This window comes from Panthera leo, chromosome A1 (assembly GCF_018350215.1).
Source record: "Panthera leo isolate Ple1 chromosome A1, P.leo_Ple1_pat1.1, whole genome shotgun sequence".
Classification (NCBI taxonomy): domain Eukaryota; kingdom Metazoa; phylum Chordata; class Mammalia; order Carnivora; family Felidae; genus Panthera; species Panthera leo.
The window spans coordinates 156,115,521-156,137,910 of NC_056679.1; the positions used below are offsets into that span (position 1 = coordinate 156,115,521).

Consider the following 22,390-nt stretch of genomic DNA (forward strand, 5'->3'; position numbering starts at 1 on the left):
CTTTATGCAGAAGAAAATACTGTTGTTTGGATTTTTATTCTTGTTTTGTAGGCAATTCAGTATAAGGAAGAGGGAATAAAAACTCATTTCCATCTCTTCATCATATACTTTCTACAGGTATATTTGTTATCCACATTGAGAAATCATGACTTTGCTAATTCCTTGCTCAGTAGGAGAAAATTGCATATACTATACAGTTGATTTTTTCTTTATTCTGAGTCTTCATGAGGTAGCACACCCGACAACAATAAGATCTAAATCAAATATACTATGTTGATTCTACATTTTCAACCTCTTTTTTATATAGTGGTTTGAAAAATCTTTATTACTTTGGCTATAAATTAATAATTTCAAGGGGTTCTCCACAGGAAAAAAAACTCATGTTTTCCAGATTTTGTTTTATAATCAATCTTTAATATGTAACTCATTTAAAAAAATTTTTTCTTATGTTAATAGTTGTTATAAAAGACAGTGGATTCACTTTTCCTGACAGAGCACTAAGATTTATTTATACTTATGCATGCATCACTGAGTTGCATCCAAAGATATTTTTGTTTCATAAGTGAAACAAAAATTTATTTTCATTTATAAAGAACATACAAAAACTTTCCCTGTAGAAATGACTTTAAATTTCCATGCAATTATAAAAAGTTTCATGTAGATTAAAAAAGTTCTCAGGTGTATGTCTTCCATTAGTTACATACTGCTGTTAGGGTGGCAGTAAGTTCCCTTGATAGTATTTATGGACTGAAATTTGAAATGGATATAAATATTTATTTTCTAAAGTCATTCCAAGTTCCCTATTTTAACAATGCAGAGTTATATGGAACAATAAAGTAAATAGAAATAGATATTGTTTTCTCTTGTCATTGTTTAAAAGGATCTTTTTTGAGAAAGATTAATGGGATATAAAAAAGGCCAGTATGCATTATTATTAAAAACAAATAATAAGGAAAAAAATGTAAAATTAACCAATTATCACTACATTACTTGCTAATATTATAGACTACAACAGATGGTTTGATAAATAATAAAGTAAAAACTGTAATAAAATGTATTGATTAAAATAATCAAATACCTTTCTTTGCCCCAAATGCACTTTACTAAAATAAACATTACAACAGAAGCTAGAAAAAATGACCACAGACATACCTTTAAAAAAACGACAAATCTTTTCAAAAGTTAAACAATAATTTTGATCATGGATAATACTAAACATACAATCCTCCTATCTATACTTAGATACTAAAGTAGCAAAATATGTTTCAAATGTAATGGCAGAGATAGATATAAAGAAGTAAAGTCATAATTCTAAAGTAGATTTCATTGTCTTACGGAGTCTGTCTTTTAGAAATAGATTTACAGGAGGTTGTGAAGAAATTTTACCATGTAACTTCCAAGAACCACACCAAGAATTATCAAAATAAATCTTGCCCTCAACTATCAATACAAAGAAATGGGAATTTTGTCACATTATCTATGTATTTATTAACGTTATTTTGTTTTGTAAAGGCCATGGTGGAAGCAGCAAAAGGGAGAACAGACACACACAAATTAGGAAAACTGACAAAATAAAATAACAAAATTATTAGGAATAAGCAAACAACTAAAGATAAAAGGTGTTATATATGGAAGGCATTGAGGGAGGTCCAACATAAGCATAATTGGTATCCCTAAAGAAAAGAATTAAACACATGGAATGGAGAAAATACCCAAAGATATAATTTAAGAAAACTTACTAGAAATAACGACTTGAACATTCAGATTGAAAGAACACATTGCCTTAGGAAAAGTGACACAGAATGATAAATACCAAGATATATCCGGGTTGAGAGGGCTGAGCTTCAAAGATGAAAAAGTAATTTTTTTCTCCTTTGAGGTAAAAATATCAAGTTACCAAAGGAGGAAAAGATGGGATGGCTCCAAACTATCTAGAGAAACAGTAGAACTATGGCTACCAAGACTTCTGAAAAACAAAGCATTACCCCATGAGTACATAGCCAAAGTGTCATTCAAGGATAAACACAACACTTGTAGTGATGAGCACGCGGTGATATATGGAAGAGTTGAATCCCTATACTGTGCACCTGAAACTAATATTACACTGTATGTTAAGTAAATGAAATTAAAATAAAAACTAAAAACAAAAATTGGGCACCTGGGTGGCTCAGTTGGTTGAATGTCCAACTTTGACTCAGGTCATGATCTCGTGGTTTGTAAAGTCGGATTCACTGCTGTCAGCATGGAACCTGCTTTGGAACCTCTTTCTCCCTCTTTCTCTGCCCCTCCCTTGCTCATGCTTGCTCTCTCTCTCTCTCTCTCAAAAATAAACATTTAAAAAAGTTAAAAATAACAACAGCAACAAACAAAAAATATTTAAATAGGCAGTATTTAAAAAAGACAACTGGTATGATCCCATTTGAACAAACTACAAAAGACCAAAGTTAAACTAAGAAATAAATGGAAAAACTATGGCAAACAGGTAATAATGAGAATTGAATGCATTTAAATATACAAGTAAGATTAAAATAACTATGAGAATTTTAATTAAGAAACAAAGTAGGGGTGCTGGGTGGCTCAGTTTGTTAAGCCTCCAACTCTTGATTTTGGCTCAGGTCATGCTCTCACAGTTCATGAGTTCAAGCCTTGCACGGGGCTCCATGCTGACAGCATGGAGTCTGCTTGGGATTCCCTCCCTCCCTCCTCCTCTCTCTCTCTCTCTCTCTCTCTCTGCCCCGCCCTGCTCACGTGTGTGCACGCACACTCTCTCAAAATAAATAAACTTAAAAAAAAAAAAAAGAAACAGAATGTAAATGTTAAAACCAACACAATTTATAAATAATATGAGCAAAACTTTCTCAGGTCAGAACATTAATTTTCTTATCTTCTAAGTGATAGGTCAAAAGATATCCTTTAACTAATTAATATGATATTTAGAGTTATGACTGTAAATAATAAAAGAACCAAAAGAAAATATTCAATTAAAAGTAGGTGGTAAACAGTAGGAAGGTTAAAAGGGAAAAGCGGGAGGCAGTTGAAGATGCTAATTTTATCTCTATCCATTGTGAGGAGTCAATAGGTAAGGCCAAAGAAATACGATTAAGTATATTATGCAAAGTTATAGTTATACAGGGTAGTATATCAGAAGAACTAACGTCAGAACACCAGTATTTGCTGGGGAAGTAGAGTGGCTGGAGGACATGGGTGGGGGCCTTACCCTTCATTATTTATCTAGTTGTGATTTTTGATTTTCACACTACATCTATGGCTTCATGTATGCAAGATAAATACTTTCTGTTTGTTCAAACTATAAATCAAATTTGGAAAAACACCATCTTTATGATACTCTATTTTCCTTTTTTAAGCATGTTACATTTCTCAATTTATTCATTCTCTTTTTCAAATTTCAGGGCAATTTTACATTGTCTTTTTTTTTGTTTTTAATTAATTAATTTTTTTTTTCTCTTAGAGAGAGAAAGCATGCACAAGCAGGTGAGGGGCAGAGGAAGAGAAAGAGAGAGAATCTTAGGCAGGTTCCACACCCAGCGCCTAGTCCAAAATGGAGCTGGATCTCATGACTCTGAGATCACGACCTGAGCCAAAATCAAGAGTCAGATGCTTAACCAATTGAGCCACCCAGGTGCCCCTACATTTTCTTAATAGAGACTGCATTTTCTCATGGAACTTATTCTAAGGTGGACTATTTTAAGGTTTTTATTGCTACTATTACTGCTTTTTTTTTTTTTTCCACATTTTAAGTCTATTGTCACTACACGGGACAACTATTGATTTTGTACGTTTACTTTAAAACTGACTTTATAACTGATCTCTCATTAATTCTAAGTTTCTCAGGTTAATTTTTTTATAAAAAATATTACATCAAAATAGCATCCATCCTATTCTCATTTGAAAAGACAGTCTCTCATACTTTTGATTCTGACAATGATGATTATTGGGTTGAGATTAAGTTAAAGGAATGTCCCACTCAGTTTTCATCAACCAAGAATTTTCATCCGGAATTATATTGTATTTACTGAATGCTTTATCGTCACTTACTTAAATTATCACATGACCTTTTTTATTTAGCCTTGGCATGTTGTCATAATATTTGACCCACCTGGAATAAATCCAACTTCATTGTATTGCATTATACCCTGTGCTCCACTGATTTGTTCAAATTTTACTTAGTATATTGTCACTAACAGTTATCATTAATGTTACCCATGGTTTTCTGGAGGGCTATCTTCATTAGGGCTTAATTTAAAAGTTATACATGTTTAAAATTTTTTTAACGTTTATTTATTATATTATTGAGAGAGAGTGTGCGCGCGCGCTCACGCCCAGGAGTGGGGTAGGGGCAGAGAGACAGGGAGACACAGAATCCGAAGCAGGTTCCAGGCTCTGAGCTGTTAGCACAGAGCCCGATGTGGGGCTCGAACCCACAAACCGGGAGACCATGACCTGAGCCAAAGTTGGACTCAACCAACTGAGCCACCCAGGCACCCCAAAAAGTTATACATGTTTAATAAAATAATTAGGTATGTTCCTTTTTCTTTTCTCAGAAAAGCTCAGAGAAAAACAATAATTTTTTCTTGACAGTTTAAGTCCAGTTGTATGATGAAAATTAAGATCTAATTACTTAGATGATGTTGTTTTCAATTTGATGCATATTTTTGGTAAATCTTGGTGATTTGAATTTTCCTTTTAGAAAAGTTCTGGTATATCAAAACATTCAAAATGGTTACAAAACCAATGTAATTTCTAAGTTTTAAATCTCCATACCTTCTGTCATGTATAATTCTCTTCCATTTGGCAATTAGATTTACTACTCATTGCTTCATTGTTATTAGTGCACTGACATATTCATCTCTCTTTTTTTAAAGCTCTCATCAGAAACAACAGAAACCAGAAGGAAGTGAACGACATCAAGTGCCAAAGGAAGGAAACTATCAACCAAGAATTCTAAATACACAAAATTATTCCTTCAAAAAGAAATATAAGATAAAGCTGTTTCCAGATAAACAAGGACATATAATTTGTTTCAAGCACTCCTGCTTTACAGGAAATACTAAAGGAAGTGCCTGAAGTTGAAAGGGAATAATATTTGATAGTACCTCGAGTCCACAGGAGAAATAGAATACCATAAAAGGTAAATATTTGAGGCAATAATTATAAGAGACTGCATAAATATTCTTCCTCTTTTCTCTCAAATGCTCTAAAACATTGCATAAAGAAATAATTAAAACCGTACTGTTGGGTTTAAAATATAAGTAGATTTAATATGTATGTCAATAAGAGCACAAAAGAGGAAGGAGGAAATGGACTGATATAGGAGCAAAGTCTCTGTAGTATAAATAACTAAATATAATAGTATTTAGTTAATAATAATAAATATAAATACTATAGTATAAATAACTAAAATTAAGTTATTACTCATCTTAAGTAAATTGTGAAAAATTGCATATTTATAATATCTAGAGCAGTCACTAAGAAAATAGTTCAAGGGGGCGCCTGGGTGGCTCAGTTGGTTAAGTGTCTGACTCTTAGTTTCCACTTGGTTATGATCTCACAGTTTGTGAGTTCAAGCCCCACAACGGACTATGCACTGGCAGTGTGGAGTCTGCTTTGGATTCTCTCTCCCCACTCTCTCTCTCAAAAATAAATAAATAAACATTTAATAAAAGAAAATAGCTCAAATATAATAAAAGTTCAGTTGAGGGGTAAAATATTCTGGAATGAGACAAGTTTTGTTCTGCTACCAAATTGGACTACCATGATAAATAAGATGCAATACATTCCCTTATTTTTATAAAGTTTATGGTTGGACACAGCAAAATTTTCTTTCCTTTCTGAAAATGCTTTATAATCTCTTTCCCACTTTGGATTCTGTGTATGTGCCTAATCCCTGCTACTGAAAAATGTGATCCAGGTTTCCTTGATATTATTAAAAAAAAAAAGTTTGGTTCAATTAACTCATAATAAATTCTTAGTCTATATGCCAATGGTAATTTTAGCTGAGTTATTTATACAAAATGATTAAATATAAAATTGGTCCACATATGAAAATTAATATGAACATGAATTATCAGTTAATATGAACAATCATATGTATTTCATATTTTACAACTCATGTACCTGAGTATACTTTCCTTATGTCAAATTTAAGTTCATGGCAACAGAAGACGTAAACCAATCTGAATGATTAAGTTTCTGAAACGAATGAAGTTCTGTTGCAACGAAATACGTGAATTACTCTGACATTCTATGGAAAAATTCACCATGGATACATGTTATTGACCTTTAGCTACTCTAAACTGCACATGGAGCTATACTAGCCTGGGTTGGGGTAATGAATATAAACGTTAGTTAAGCTCCTTAATGGAATCAGGTTGTAGTGGGACAAAGTAAAATGGAGCAAAATTTTGTAGTTTGTGAATTCAAATTGTACAATTATTCAGCAGTGCATTATATAGCCTAAAATTGAGAAAGGCTCAAGATGTGTGAATTAAATACAGGAAAGAACACAGTTTGCATAGATCTACATATTTATTGTCCATTCCTTTCAACTCTTTCTAAGCATGAATTTACTGATAGATTTCTAATAATTTTAGTGTGATGTTCTTTCAAAGATGCTTCTTTGCGTTGGTGAGGGGATATCCGATAATGATAGCTTGAAAAAGTAAAAGTTTCAAACAAAAATCACTATCTTCTTATAATAAAATAGAACATATTACTATAATCATTATAGAGACATAATAAGTTAATAGAAATTATCTGGAAAACTGTTCTTGTTCTTACATGGTGTCAACGTAGTTTCAAAATGTGTGAAGACGCTGCATGGTTCTTGACACCAAATGTCAAGTTCTGCTTAAAATTCCGATGTAAGAGCTTGCTACAATTCTCTATCTTATAAGTAGATGCCCAATGAAACCAGTACACACTCTGCTTATATAGGTACAGAACATCTTTCAAAGCTTCTGCAAACTGGCTATTCTAGCATCATTACAACCACCACCTCCACTGTCATCATCATTACATCATTATCATCATTGAATACGTCTAGCTAATCTCAATAAATCTGAATCATGGGAGTGATTATTTGTCACAGATCTGAAAGGTCTAGGTACAGCGGAGAGCTAAGTCTGCAGAAATTAAGTAAAGAAAAAGCATGACTATTAATGGAAGAATGAAACTTAAGAAGCGCTATCTTTGTTCTTATCTTTTCCCAAATACTGTGTGAGGTAGAAAGACACTGATTAAGAGAGTGGAGAGAAGTCAGTGAAAAGTACATGTATTGCTTTTTCTTTTTAATTTTCTTTTCTTTAAGTAAGCTCTATGCCTAACGTGGGGCTTGAACTCACAACCCTGAGAACAAGAGTCACATGCTCTATTGACTAAACCAGTCAGGTGCCCCACATGTATTAATTTTTCAATCTGCTACAAAAAAACAGATTGATTTCTTTCTTTTTTTAAAAAAAAGTTTTTTAACGCTTATTTATTTTTGAGAGACTGAGCGAGACAGAGTGTGAGCAGGGGAGGGACAGAGAGAGAGGGAGACACAGAATCTATAGCAGGCTCCAGGATCCAAACTGTCAGCACAGAGCCTGGCGCGGGGCTTGAACCCACAAACCATGAGATTGTGACCTAAGCCAAAGTCAGGCCCTTAACCAACTGAGCCACCCAAGCACCCCAAAACAGACTGAACTCTTACGCTTATTTCCACTGCTACATAAAACCAAAAAAATAGTTTTAATTATTTATTTTAATAATCTGAAATAATGAGATATTTGAGTAATCAGCAAAAATATGTTATACTGAGGGGAATAAAGACTTCCTTCATATCAGATGAAGAACAACCTGAGGGATGTGCATCAAGATGAATTAACTATTTTTAGTGATAGAGATACAGCTGGTAAGCAATTAAATATATTTGAGCAGTCAGGTGTGCCTTTTACTGTTAACGTTTTGTTAAATCAGTCAATGAAAATAAATTTGTAAGATTTGTAAGATTCCAACAGAAACACACACCTAGCCACATTTAAAAGCAGTTGTTATAGAATGAAAACAAGAATGTAACATACATGGATTTAGGGGGGTTAGTATTAAAATATCAGGTGAGAAGGCCAAAATTCAGGGGTTCAAATTTTAAGAAATTTTGTTTTTGGAAATCAGTGATGGAGAGGCTCAGGTCAGAACATTGAGAAATAAAAAAAAAATAAATAAAAATAAATGGAAACAGAGGATAGTTGTAGAAAAAATATAATCTCAGCATATACTATATAACTGGTAATAAGCTGAAGTTGTAAAAAATTGTTTGTTCAAAAATTTATCCTGTTTCATAATTTATAGAACTTAGAAGGAGTCTCAGTTAAGTTATACCCTTTGGGATCAAGGAATGACAGAACAATCCATACAGTGACAATTTTAATTCAGTATATGATTAGAGACTGTAAAGAAGGTGATAAGAAAAAGCTAAGAAAAGATCTAATGATTAAAAAAAGAAGGAATTAAGATGTTATTCTCAATGATATAATTATTTTAAAAGGACATCAAAAATCTCTGGCAATAAGATTAGAATAGGTAAATTTAACAAAGTGACAGACCTATCAACAAACTTTACGCTTCAATTTACCAACAAACAGAAAATAAAAACTTACATATAAGATTTACAAAAGCATTAAATGTCACAGAAACTGGGAAATAAATTCTAAAGCAAGATGAACAAGATAGCTATACAAGATCTAACGTGAAAATACGTTAAGAAAAATCTAAGACCCAAGGAAGGATATACGATGTTCATGGCTTGGAAGCCTTGATATTATAAAGATAACAATTTTCTTCAAATTCATCTTTAGACATAATGCAAATTCAATCAAGATCTTAACACCTCCCATTTAAAGAGCATATTGAAAGCTAATCTTAAAATATTTTCATGACTTTGGGGTGGGAAAAGATTTCTCTAAAATGGCAAAATATGGGGCACCTGGGTGGCTCAGTCGGTTAAGCATCTGACTTCAGCTCAGGTCACGATCTCGCAGTCCATGAGTTCGAGCCCCGTGTTGGGCTCTGGGCTGATGGCTCGGAGCCTGGAGCCTGTTTCTGATTCTGTGTCTCCCTCTCTCTCTGACCCTCCCCCGTTCATGCTCTGTCTCTCTCTGTCCCAAAAATAAAATAAAAAACGTTGAAAAAAAAAAATTTAAAAAATAAAAAAAAAAATAAATAAATAAAATAAAATAAAATAAAATGGCAAAGTAACATCCAGAAAGGGGAATTGTTTAATAAATCTTACTATATAAAAATTAGCTGCTATTGGGCCACCTGGGTGGCTCAGTCGGTTGGGCGTCCGACTTCGGCTCAGGGCGTGATCTCACAGCTTGTGAGTTGGAGCCCCGCATTAGGCTCTGTGCTGACAGCTCAGAGCCTGGAGTCTGCTTCAGATTCTGGATTCTGGGTCTCCCTCTCTCTGCCCCTCCCCTGCTCACACTCTGTCTCTCAAAAATGAATAAACGTTTAAAAAATTTAAAAAAAATTAACTGCTATTTAGAAAAAAATAATTCGAAAAGTAAAAAAGCAAGCCAAGGAATTTAAGAAGATATTGCAACAAAGGGTTTGTATCTCGCATCCATTCATACAATCCTCCACACATAAATTTATATTTTTTAATATTAAAACAGTGCAGTAAATAAAACAATAAAAATAGGTATGAAGCTTAAAGGCATTTCACCAAAGATGCTATCCAAAAGTTTTATATGTAAAATTCACCGTCATTAGTATTCACATCTATCAGAATGGCTAAAATTACATTTGTATTGGTGAAAATATGATGAAATGAGAACTCATATACTTTTGGCAGGAATGTAAACTGGTACACAATTTTGGGCAATAGCTTGGTATAATCTAAAGTTGAACATAGGCATACTCTATGACCCAGCAATTCTACCTCTAGGCATATACACAGTATACTCCACACATACACCAAGATTTATGTAGGTGAACATTTCCAGCCACATTATTCACAATAACTAAAAATTGGAAATAATCCAAATGTTCAACAGTGAAATGAAAAATTGGATATAGTCATACGCAATGATACACTATACAGAACAAAAAGGGAAAACTTCAGTTACATCCAACTATATGGATGAATCTCACAAATGTTATCTTAAGGAAAAGAATCTAGAATAATTAGAAAATATTATTTCATGTATGTAATCTTTTAAAAAGGAAATTTATTTAAAAAACACAAAATAACAAGTGTTGTGAAGGATATGGAGGAACTGGGACTTTTGTGCATTGCCATTGGAAAATGCTACAGTGTCTGTGGAAAACAATATGGCACCAGTTCCTCAAAATATTACATGATACAATGATTCTACTTCTGGGAAACTATCTGAAAGGATTAAAAGCAGGGACTAGAACAGAAAATTGTACACCCATGTTTATGGCAACATTTTTCACAATTGCCACAAAGTGGAAGAAACACAAGTGTTCAACAAAAGACGAATACACAGGAGAGGAGTTGGGAAGATGGAAGAGTAGGAGGATTGTGAGCTCACCCAGTCCAACATTTACAAGCAGATATCATCCACATCCAAGTAAATAAAACAGCAGTCCAAGATGGGTAGAACAAATTCCACAACTAAATACACAGAAGAAGCTGCATCTGAAAGGCCAGAAGGGTCAGAAAGGCAGAAGGAGGCTGCCTACAGAAGAAAGGCAGCTTGTACATATGGAGAGGGCAGAGAAACAGGCCCTTGCAATAGGGAGCTCACATGGAGAAGACTCATCGCTATAACCTTTGGCATTGAAAACCAGAGGGGCTGAAATCCATGAGTTTGTATTACCAGTGGGATTTGAAGCCTGGAACTTTAAAAGTCAGCTGACTCAGTACCGGGCAAGCATGGAGAGCAGGGATAGCTGGGCCATTTCCCTAAAGAGACAATGGCCTATGGGGATAGGCAATATAAAAACAGTAGTTTACAGAACACCACAGGCAAACAGGAGACAGATCTGGTCACACTGATTTCAGACTGTATTATGTAGCTTCTTCCAAAATGAGGGAGCTGGCAGGTGCTACTTTCCTTCCCAGCCCCCAACAATATAAACACAGGGCCATTTATAGGAGGTAGGGCCACAGCCACTTGCTACCTAACCTGCTAACAGTGCACCATGCCCACAAGTTCCCCTAATGACTCACCCACGCCAAGCCTGCTAGTCTTGGCACTGGCCTCAGGGCAAATTTTGTTACAGCCATGTGCACCCCACCCAGCCACTGCATGTACATGTGCACAGCTGCTGGGGCACACAGCACCCATAGCACATTGCACGCACACCCACCACATAGCTGCCACACAGCATCCAGCAGCCACATGTTCCCAGCCACTGTGGCATGTAGAGCACAGTCACACCTAGTCACTCTCCTGCACTATGCCCAGTCTGGTGCCCATCCCCACTGGCCAGGTGCACAGCTACAGTGTTTCAGGGGATCTGGCATAGGACACTAGTGGCCCAGCACAAATTTTACTAATAGGCCCATACTGCTTCCAAGTTCCCTGGTGGGCATGCCCCCTCAGAGGAAGCACCACTAACACCACGGAGAACAAGTACAGCCCACAAGCAAGGAGGCAGTGCAGACAACCACATTGAAAGGAAAAGTGACTCAGACAAAACAGCAGACTATAAGAAACACACAAAGGGTACTTTCCTGAAGTGCCAGGTTCTGGTGAGTAGGGAACACTACAGTGCACATCAGGACCTCTGCTTCATAAAGTCACTACTTTCAAGAGCAGAAGACATAGTTGACTTTTTTAACACAGAAAAACAGACAAAGAGGGGCTGACAAATTGAGCAGACAGAAAATTTATCTGAAATGAAAGAACAGGAGAAGGCCATGGCCAGAGATCTATACAAAACAGATATAAGTAACAAGCCTGATAGAAAAGTTAAAGCAATGATCATAAGGATACCCATTGGATTTGAGAAAAGAGTGGATTACATGAGTGAGACCCTTAACACAGACATAAGGAATAACATATCAGAGATAAAGGACTCAATAAATGAAATGAGAAACATGTTTAATGGAATGAACAATAGGCTAGAAAAAGCAGAGAAAAAAATTAATGACTTAGTGGAGAGAGTAATGGGAAGTAATCAAGGTGAACAAAAGAAAGAAAAAAAAAAACTATGTAACACAAGAATAGACTGAGGGAACTCAGTGACTCCATCAAACATAATAATATTCATATTGTAAGAGTCCCAGAAAAAGAAAAGGAAAGGGGGGTAGAAAGTTTATTTGAACAAGTAATAGTTGAAAATTTCCCTAATCTGGGGAAGGAAACAGATACCCAGATCCAGAAGGCACAGAGGACTCCCATCAAAAAAAACAAAAGCAGACCCACACGAAGACAGGTTGTAATTACACTGGCAAATATAGTGATAAAGTAAAAAAATCTCAAAAGCAGCAAGACAAAAAACCACAGTAACTTACAAGGGAAAACTCCTAAGGCTAGCAGGAGATTTTTCAACAGAAACTTTACAAGGCAGAAGGCAGTGACCTGATATATTCAACGTGCTGAATGAGAAAAATCTGTAGACAAGAATACTCTATCTAGCAAGGCTTCCATTCAGAAAGAAGGAAAGATAAAGAATTCCCAAACAAAAACTAACGGAGTTCATGACTACTAAACCAACCCTAAAGGAAACATTAAAGGGGATTCTTTGAGTGAAAAGGAGAGACTAAAAGTGACAGTATAAAGGTAGGAAACACAAAAACCGTAAAAATGAATATTTCTATAAAAAATCAGTCTAGGAACTCACAAAATAAAAGGCATTAAATGTAATAATATATACCTAAAACATGGGGAGGAGAGGAGAAAAGAATGTGTTCAAACTTGAATGACCATCAATTTAATAGAGACTGCTATACATGTAGAAGAGGTTATATACAAGCCTCATGGTAACCACACACCAAAAACCACTGATAAATATGCAAAGAATAAAAAGAAAGAAATCCAAATACAGTAAAACCTTGGATTGCAAGTAACTCGCTCTGTGACTGTTCCACAAGATGAGCAAACATTTCTAATAAATTTTAACTTGACAAAAGAGAGATGTCTTGCTATATGAGTAGTACATGATGCCTAAAGTCACACGATCACAACTGAGCCAATGGTTCTCCCTCTCTCTCTCTCTCTCTCTGTCTCTCTCTCGCTTGCTCTCTCTCTCACTGCAGGACTGTGGGTGATCATCTCCCATGCTCAGATGCTCAGTCTCAGGCCATGGTGTTTGACAGAAATCAGTGATTTTTCAGAACGTTGGAAGGTACCCACAACTGGCACTCGTGTCTTGTTTGTCACTTCAGAGTGCCTATGGACAGTCCTTTGCTTTTCCATACAAGAGTAAGCTTAGGGATGCTTTGCTTCATTCTAGGCCATTGGATAGGTTCCTTATTAAAGTTGCATGAAAAGAAAAAGATGCCATTGAGCCAATAGATAGCAATGATTCCATTAGTGATAGTGAAAGTCATCCTACACAGTAACCCTCCTCTCTCTTGTCTCCCTCACCTTTGAAAACCTTTGCGGCTGATGTAAGTGCGGGTTCATTTGCTTTTCTTTATAGTTTGTATTTTCTTTAGTATTTTGTATTATATTACAGTATTGTAATCACTTTTATATGAATACTTTTGGGTTGTTGAACACGTCATCTGAATTTTCATTATTCCTTATGAGGAAATTTGCTTTGATATACAAATGCTTTGGATCACAAGCATGCTTCCAGAATGAAACTATGCTTGCAAACCAAGGTGTTACCGTATATTTCTAAAGAAAATAAGAAAACCATGAAAGAGAAAAAAGACAAGAATGGATGAGAGAAAATCTTCAGAAATAACAATAAAACAAATAAAATGACAATAAATACATATCTATCAATAATTACTTTGAATGTAAGTAAACTCAACATTCCAATCAAAAGACGTAAGGTGATAGAATGGATTTAAAAAATATGACCCATCTGTACACTGCCTAGAAGAGACTCATTTTATACCTAAAGACAAGATCAGATGGAAACTGAGGGGATGGTGGTGATGACGGTGCAAGAGTGTGAATATACTTAATGCTGCTTATCTGTACATTTAAAAGTGGCTAGGGGTGCCTGGGTAGTTGAGTCAGTTAACCCTTCTACTCTTGTTTTTGAGTCAGATCATGATTTCGAGCCTGTGTGGGGCTCGATGCTAACAGCACAGAGCTTGCTTGGGATTCTCTCTCTCCATCTATCTCTGTCCCTCCCCTGCTCTCTTTCTGTCTCAAAATAATAAATCAACATTAAAATAAATAAATAAATAAATAAATAAATAAATAAATAAATAAGGCTAAAATGGTAAATTTTATGTTATGTATATTTTACCACAATTATAAGAAACACAAACCTGGACTATAGTGTTAGAGGTGAAGAGAATAGTTCATCTTAGGGGAGAAGGGAGAGGGTAGTGTCTGGCAGGGAGCATGGGGGATACTTCAAGGGTACTGGCAATGTTATTTTCCTGGGTGCTGGTTATCAGTGGTGCTTAAGTGAATGTTTGCTTTACGGTGACTTACAGAGCTTCGCATTTATGTTTTATGTCCTTTTCTGTTTGCTACACTTTCACAATAAAATCTTTAAAAATAACATATATATGACATGCATCTTCACAGACACAAAATATTCACATTCTGTGTCTTTACAACTTGCATTTCACCGGCAGTATGAGGTGAAGAGGATGTGGGCTCTGGAGCTAGCCACCAGCCTTGGCTTCGAATCCTAGCTTGCTCATGTACACACTGTGACATTCAGCAAATTGTTACTTTCATTGAATCTATTTTCATATGTTTATAATTAAGAACCTGACAAGCGTTTTATAAAAAGTTTTTTGAGGATTAAAAGTTTATATAAAAATATACAGCAGGTTGCCAATCAAGGAACAAGTGCTTTAAACATTTCGAGGCTCTATTTTCTTCCCTTGAGAAGAATTTCTTCACATTTTAAATCTGCTATAATGGGATTGTCAAGAGTCTTTTTGTGTGGAAACCAGCTCCAAAGAGCACACTTAAAGTTGAAAACTGCCCCAAGTTGTTTGAGAGAAGTTGTAGTTCACTCTGTCCTTTTAATTGACAAAATTAAAAAACATGCAGACTGAATTTTTAACTTTGCTGTGATGGTTGTATTTTAAAAAGTGGACAGTCACGTCATGAAACAACAATTAGCCACATATTTTTAAAAAGTGATATATTAGGATAATAAACGTGAAAATTTACCGTTTAAGAATTGCTACTACTTAACATTTTTAAAGAATCCTTTTGTATTTAAAAGACCGTGTGACAGTCTTTGATTTTCTCCGTACCATTCATGGAGGTTTAACTGTACATCATACAAATGCTTCTAGTTTCATCCAAATCTACTGTTAAATTACCCATGTAATTATCCCAGTAGAAATCATTATATTTTTTCACTATTAATTTCATTAACACTTTACTGGTAGGAGTGTGGATGAATTTAAATGCAGTTCTGAGTTTTTATTATGACAAGGGAACATTTCTATATTATTTAAGGGGGTTATATAATTTCTAAGTTAAAAAAAATGGAAATGGGGCGCCTGGGTGGCTCGGTCGGTTAAGCGGCCGACTTCGGCTCAGGTCATGATCTTGCGGTACGTGAGTTCGAGCCCCGCGTCGGGCTCTGTGCTGACAGCTCAGAGCCTGGAGCCTGTTTCAGATTCTGTGTCTCCCTCTCTCTGACCCTCCCCCGTTCATGCTCTATCTCTCTCTGTCTCAAAAATAAATAAACGTTAAAAAAAAATTAAAAAAAAATAAAAATGGAAAAATATTAGCTACTAAAAATGTAGATAAAAAAAATACTCATGAGGCTTACTTCAAGACATACTTTTCAATGATCCCAGTGACCATATCTTTTTATACATATTTCCATTAAAATGAAGTTAAGTCAGTTATATATTCCACCTATGATGACACTCTGATGTGACAGCTCTTCTAGTATTTGCCAGCAAGAGGACAGTTGCAAAAAGTTATGAAGTGACATACACAGAAAGCAAAATGGGGTGAGAGAATGGAGAAAATTCAAGATGATACTCAAAACAAATGTTTTGAGGCTAACATGAGCATAGAATACCATATGTAAATGGAAATTTCAAGTACATATATCTTTTAATTGAAAATTTAACCTTTATCATTGTATTATTATATACTACACAGAATATCACACAATATCACATAATATCATTTCCTATTCTCCACACTGATTCAATTAAATAAGGATTGCAGGTGAGACTCAATTTTTAGTACTTCCATTAATTCTCATTCTTTCATTCTGTTACATTCCTATCAATCCTTCAAATATTTTCAAGTTAAAATAAGTGGTTACTGAGGGCTTCCTCTGTGAAAATATTTACCCCTAGAATAAATCAGCTTGGTGTCTCTTTAACCAAGAATTACCAAAAGAATCTTGGGTATATACAAATTGTAGAAATATAAAAGTTTGTTCAATTTCATTGTGGAAACTATGAAATTAACTACAAACTGGTAGTAACACAAATTAACTTCTTAATTTCTAGTTGTAAAAATTCACTCCTTGCTCCCCTGCCAAACTCCTTTAAAGTAGCTCTTTAGTATCAAGGTGCCTGGGTGGCTCAGTTGATTGAGTGTCCAACTCTTGGTTTCAGGTCAGCTCATGATCTCACAACTTGTGAGATGGAGCCCCTTGTCAGAGCCTGCTTGGGATTCTCTCTTTTCCTCTCTCTGCCCCTCCCCCACTCATGCTTGCTCTCTCCCTAAAAAAAAAAAAAAAAGGCCCTAAAAAAATAAAATTCAAGGGGCGCCTGGGTGGCTCAGTCGGCTGAGTGTCCGACTTCGGCTCAGGTCATGATCTCGTGGTCTGTGAGTTTGAGCCCCGCATCAGGCTCTGTGCTGACAGCTCAGAGCCTGGAGCCTGCTTCAGATTCTGTGTCTCACTCTCTCTCTGCCCCTTCCCCGCTCATGCTCTGTCTCTCTCTCTCTGTCAAAAACAAACATTAAAAAAAATTTTTTAATAAAATTTAAAAAGTAACTCTTTAGTATCAACTTAAGGTCAACACAGAATAGTAAACATAGTATTTTATTAGCAATTTTTTATATATAATCTACTACTATTTTGGCAGAACAGAGATTGACAAGGAATGTGAATTAGAGTATGACTCCCTAAGTACAAATTGTGACTTCTATCTCCTTCTTGACATTCCAGTCTATGTAGTGTAAATGTTCATATTTTTCCAAGGGACAAAGAAACAATTCAAAAGGTGAAAAATAACATACTTCATTCAGCCTTTGTTTAATCAGAATTGGTGATGGAGGAAAGCATTTAATTCGGGTAAAAAACTTCATAAGGGACACTGTAAGAATTCTGCTATTTTAAAGAATATTTCCGCCGTTTTAAATTTTAAAACATTAAAAAAAGATAAAACAAGGCCATGAAAGAACTTTAGAACTTCATAATTGAATTGCCTTACAGTGAATGAAAATATGGTTGATAAGTTTTTTATACACAAAGATATGTCTCACACTTTTTTGTAAATGCTGCTTTTTCCTACACTAGAATAAGATATCCAGACTTAGTACATAGATGTTTTGGCAGAGTATCATTGGCCTTTGTATATTTAATGTTCACTTAGCTATATTTAAAAGATCAAATGCCACCCTGAACAATATTATTGGGGTGTTTTAGTTCTATTCTCAAGTTAACATTCATTGTATTTAATACTGCTTATAGCATCCAGAAAATTAAATAGAGTTTGGTTATGTTTTTTATATGAGAACTCTCATTTATAATGGTATTTAATAGGATAATACTTAAATGACAGGTAAAAACTGGTAAGAGCAAAGAACTACCTAATTTCCCTTAGCCTAATGCTTCTCCAGCTTTCATTAAGCATATGAACCACTTTAGTATCTTATAAGAATGCACAGTTTCATTCAGTGAGTCTTGGGTAGGACCCAAGGTTCTGTATTTCTAATGCTGCTGTTCATGGGACAAGCTTTGAGGGGCAAGTTTCTAGAGAACCCACACAACTTCTGTTGACACCAAACTTAATTCTATTTCCTCTGCTCAATGAGCACCAATGTACAATTCAACACTTTCCAGTCGATAGTGTGAAATTGCACTGAAGAAAAAAGAAAATATGAATCTCTGAGTTACGGGTAAGTTCCATTTGTACAAAAAATAAAAAATACAAGTTACTGAAGGAGTTACAGAATAGATCTAGGAACATCAGACTTAAGGCCATCACATATATTTTACTGGAGTTCACTGAAATCCTCCCAAAATATAAACTATATATTCATTTTTAAAATTACTGTCATGTTGTTGTAAAACTCTTGACAAAATCACACATCAAACTTAAAGTTTAACTTGACTTCTTTTGTGATGTGCCAATTTTTAAGAAATAAACTAAAACAAAGTAAAAATTATGATTCCTTGGAGATCAAAAAAAGCAAAAATTTGAGCTGTTAACTTGGCGTAGAGAATTTCTTCTAGTTAAAAAAACTACTCTCCATAGTCCTTCCATTAAAAAACATCTACAGACATCTCCTCATGAATGAAACCCTTCCGAGAGGCATAGCTCAAGCATATGCACATGCAACAAAGTGGATTTTCACTACTGATAAAGCTTTGACACAGGCAAATTCCATTCTCCATCCTTTCATGTAGCGTAAGAATAGGCTTTTAAGATAAAGGAGAGGAAAGAAGCATTAAGAAAAATAAGAAAAAAAGACACTGATACAAATTTTTAGCAAAGAAAAAATGCCAAATCTGATTGTTTTTCAATAAATTTGAATTTTATTATATAAAATAAGCTTACAGAAGGTTTGGAGGAAATTTACCGGTTCAAAATCACATGTTGAAGACAAAAGAGTTGGAATTTTGCTCTGTTAAAATGTTTGTGGATGGGTCTAGTTTGACAATTTAGCCTGTCTGATGTGACTTTCACAGTCTGTTGGCAGTTTGTAGGCAAGCCATCACACCTGTGACTCTGTAGTTGATTAATGAGTCTCTCAGCTCATTGCTACCATCTGAAGGAGGGCTATGGCCTTTCTGAGCTTCACTGGTTTATTCGCCTTAAACTGCAGTCCTGCTGGGGTATCTTCCATAAGAAAATCACACCTGGTTAAAGCTAATGAAAACCGCAATATGTCATTTTCTAGACAAGTCAAAAAGCATGTAAAACTAGACAAAAGATGTATTCAAGTAACATGAATGTAGTTTTGTCATAACCTGCCAATCCAAAGAGTAACACAAAAAAAGCTGTCCTCAATGACATGTTTCAGTGTCAACTTTTAGAGTGATAACTCTAAATTCTCTGGGCTATAAGAGGGCTTTCTACAATGGCAGCTCTTAGGCTATACAATATGTATTTTCATCAGACCGGGGAAGGTTCTAGTTCATGACCAGCCAGCCATTTAACTCTGATTATCTATAAATGATTAATCTAATTGTTTAAAGTCTTGTTTCAAGTTCTTCAACATTAGTTGGTCCACTTTAAGTGTGTGTAATATTCTTCCAACTTTTTCTTGAGTGCAAGACAGCACTGCAAATGCTTTCTCTCCAGTCTTGCTCTGGAGACTGAAAAGCCATTTAAAGTCTTTCCCTATCTTAAAACAAAGTGTGAGGGGCACCTGGGTAGCTCAGTCGGTTGAGTATCCGACTTCAGCTCAGGTCACGATCTCACTGTTTGTGAGTTCGAGCCCCGCATCAGGCTCTGAGCTAACGGCTCAGAACTTGGAGCCTGCTTCCAATTCTGTGTCTCCCTGTCTCTCGGTCCCTTTCCCCTTCATGCTCGGTCTCTTTCTCTCAAAAATAAATGTTAAAAAATTAACAAAAAAAGTGTGAGCTAGAGAAGAAAGGGGGAAGGGGGGAAGAGGAAGGAGTTGTGGAGAGAGAGAGAGAGAGAGAGAGAGAGAGAGCAGGGGCAAGTGAGAGAGAAAAATGACAGAACTCAAAGAGCAGATAACCTGAGGTCTACTGTATACACAACGTACTATAGGGCAAAGTAGGGAGGAAAGCAGTAAGGAAATATGTTAAGCTAGGAAACTTATTCCCTTCACGGTTTAATACCATAGCTTCTTCTTTTGAGGCACTCTGAAGGCTCAAAACATGAGGAATACTTAAATAAATACTAAAATTCATTTTAAAGGTAAATACTGTTGTTCTTTGTTTTAGATTTTGGACCAGCATTCCCTTCTAGTAGCTACATACACCGTGCATGGTTTAGCTATCTTTAAATGGCAGATGGAATCACAACACTCTCAGTAGGACTACAATAATTGAGCAGTGAAGGACCAAAAGCCTCTGTTCTAGCAATTACTAATCTCTGATGCATGATATACACAAAATTTTTATATCACTGTACACATTATCAGTGAATAGTCCTCTCGTTTGGAAGAGCACACCTGCATGATTTCCTAGAGCATTTATTCAGATCCCCTACCGCCATGTTTCCATTCATCTGAAATTGAAATTGAAACTAAAGAGTGAATACTATTACTATGCATTTTACCCAAAATGTGAAAAGAAATATTTTCCTTTATTTTACCGTGGAATAATCTGAGAATAATTCATCATTATGATCACAGCTATCGCTATTTTTCCTGTTTCCTATTTGATGCCTGTATTCGGAATTATGGAATGAAAAATATTTAGTACTCTACTTATCTGAACTTCTAACTCTGTGATTTTTATATGGAAGGATTGATTTTGGCTAATAAACATACTGATTCCTTCAACAATTTAATGCCAACAATGACTTTTTAACCATTTCAAAGTGTTTGATCACTTCAAAAAATTTTCAAATTGTTTTATCAGCTATTTCAATCCTGGCTGCAAAGTGGTATCATGTGGAAAACTTTTTTAAAGTATAAGTAACTGTTCCCCGCCCCAGAGATTCTTATTTAATTTGTCAGCTGGAGGCCTGCACAGTGTGTGTGTGTGTGTGTGTGTGTGTGTGTGTGTGTGTTTTAACACTTCCCAAATAATTCTAATGTGTACCCAAGATTAAGTACTACTGTTCTATGTAGTAATCCTCATGTTTATATTGTTGACCTAAAAGGATAAAAAATTTAATCCTAAAAGGGAAAAGATATTTCTCAAATTAAATTGGAAAATGAAATCATCAATCTTTAGGATTCTTAGACCTATTACAGTTTGTAAGAAAATATGCTTAGACCATTAGTCAGAAACTTTGGGATTGAGTCATTGTTCAGCCAGCCCTAGGAAGTCATTAAGTCCTTCAAGACAAATGCATTCTGATCTATAAAAGGAGAAAATTAAGACTTCTTCTAGCTTTAAAAGGATTTTCTCAAATGATCTCCAAGAGTACAGAATGTTGTTCTTAAATGTTAATCAGAGTACTTATTTGATTCTATATACTAAAGGTGGGATTTAAGCCAAGGCGACCAAACTTACATTACTGAAACTATCATTCTCCTCTCCTATCTGTGGCAGACATTGCTAACTGATTACAGCACAAGAAGGAGAAAACAAACAAACAAACAAAATACTCTCCTGGAGTTTGCACTCAGGATAAAGCTATTTTTCTTTGGGAGTTAAGTGCGTATTAGCTGTTACAGGACTTCAGGAGTCACCACCCCAAAATATGACACTTTGGTATACGGACTACTTTGACCTGAAGACACTGGAAAAACAGCAGATGCAGGGAGGGGCTTTCCCTGAACAACTCTTATCTGCCTAAAACACTTCCTCCAAAAGAAATTCAGTTGTCCCCTCCAGGGGAGTTTCATCAATGAGGGAAGATTGATTTTTGTCACAGAAGAGACTAGAAGTTGGCACTATCCCTAGACAAACTTTGTCACCAACTATCACCCCTACTATCTATTCTTCTAAGGGCCCACTCTTCTTTCCTAAGTGGCCTAAATTCCCTCTCCCCTTCCCCTATTAAGATGGCATATAAGGTCTCAAATCTCACCATTTTTTTAGGTATTCACATTTTCTCCCATAACACCCCCATGGCATATGTTAAAAATTAATAAATTTGTATATCTTTTCTACCGTTAACCTGCCTGTTGTCAGTTTATTTCATAGACCCAACAGTCAAACCAAGGAGGGTAGAGGGGAAGTCTTTCTTCCTCTACACTGTTCTTTTTAAAGAGATGATGTAACAGAGTAATCAGCAGGAGACTAAAAATGTCCAGAAAGAATAAAAAACTGTTAGCACAGTTCCGGAAGGACACCATGACTCACAACATGTGACTAAGGCCTAATGGCAGGCACAGCTTCATGGAGGGATGGCCTACTTCTACTCCCCAAACAAACTGCTTCGTTGTGACCTAGGTTCTGATGTCAATTCACCTAG

The 22,390-nt window shown here is 35.4% G+C and overlaps 1 protein-coding gene across 8 annotated transcripts in view; it reads right to left on the bottom strand.

Annotated features, from left to right (window-relative positions):
• The window catches only part of KIAA0825 (KIAA0825 ortholog), a 293,878-nt gene that overhangs the window by 62,773 nt on the left and 208,715 nt on the right, over window positions 1-22,390 (bottom strand). For 6 of the 8 annotated variants that reach the window (XM_042943346.1, XM_042943416.1, XM_042943374.1 and 3 more), the window contains one exon: window positions 18,894-19,195. The exons of the other annotated variants lie outside the window; for them this stretch is intronic. Coding sequence is in view for 1 of the 6 variants with exons in the window: in XM_042943416.1 (XP_042799350.1) it covers window positions 19,180-19,195 (16 nt within the window). In the remaining 5 variants the exon portion in view is untranslated. Of the gene's footprint in view, window positions 1-18,893; window positions 19,196-22,390 lie in introns of those variants that run through there. 8 annotated transcript variants of the gene reach the window in all.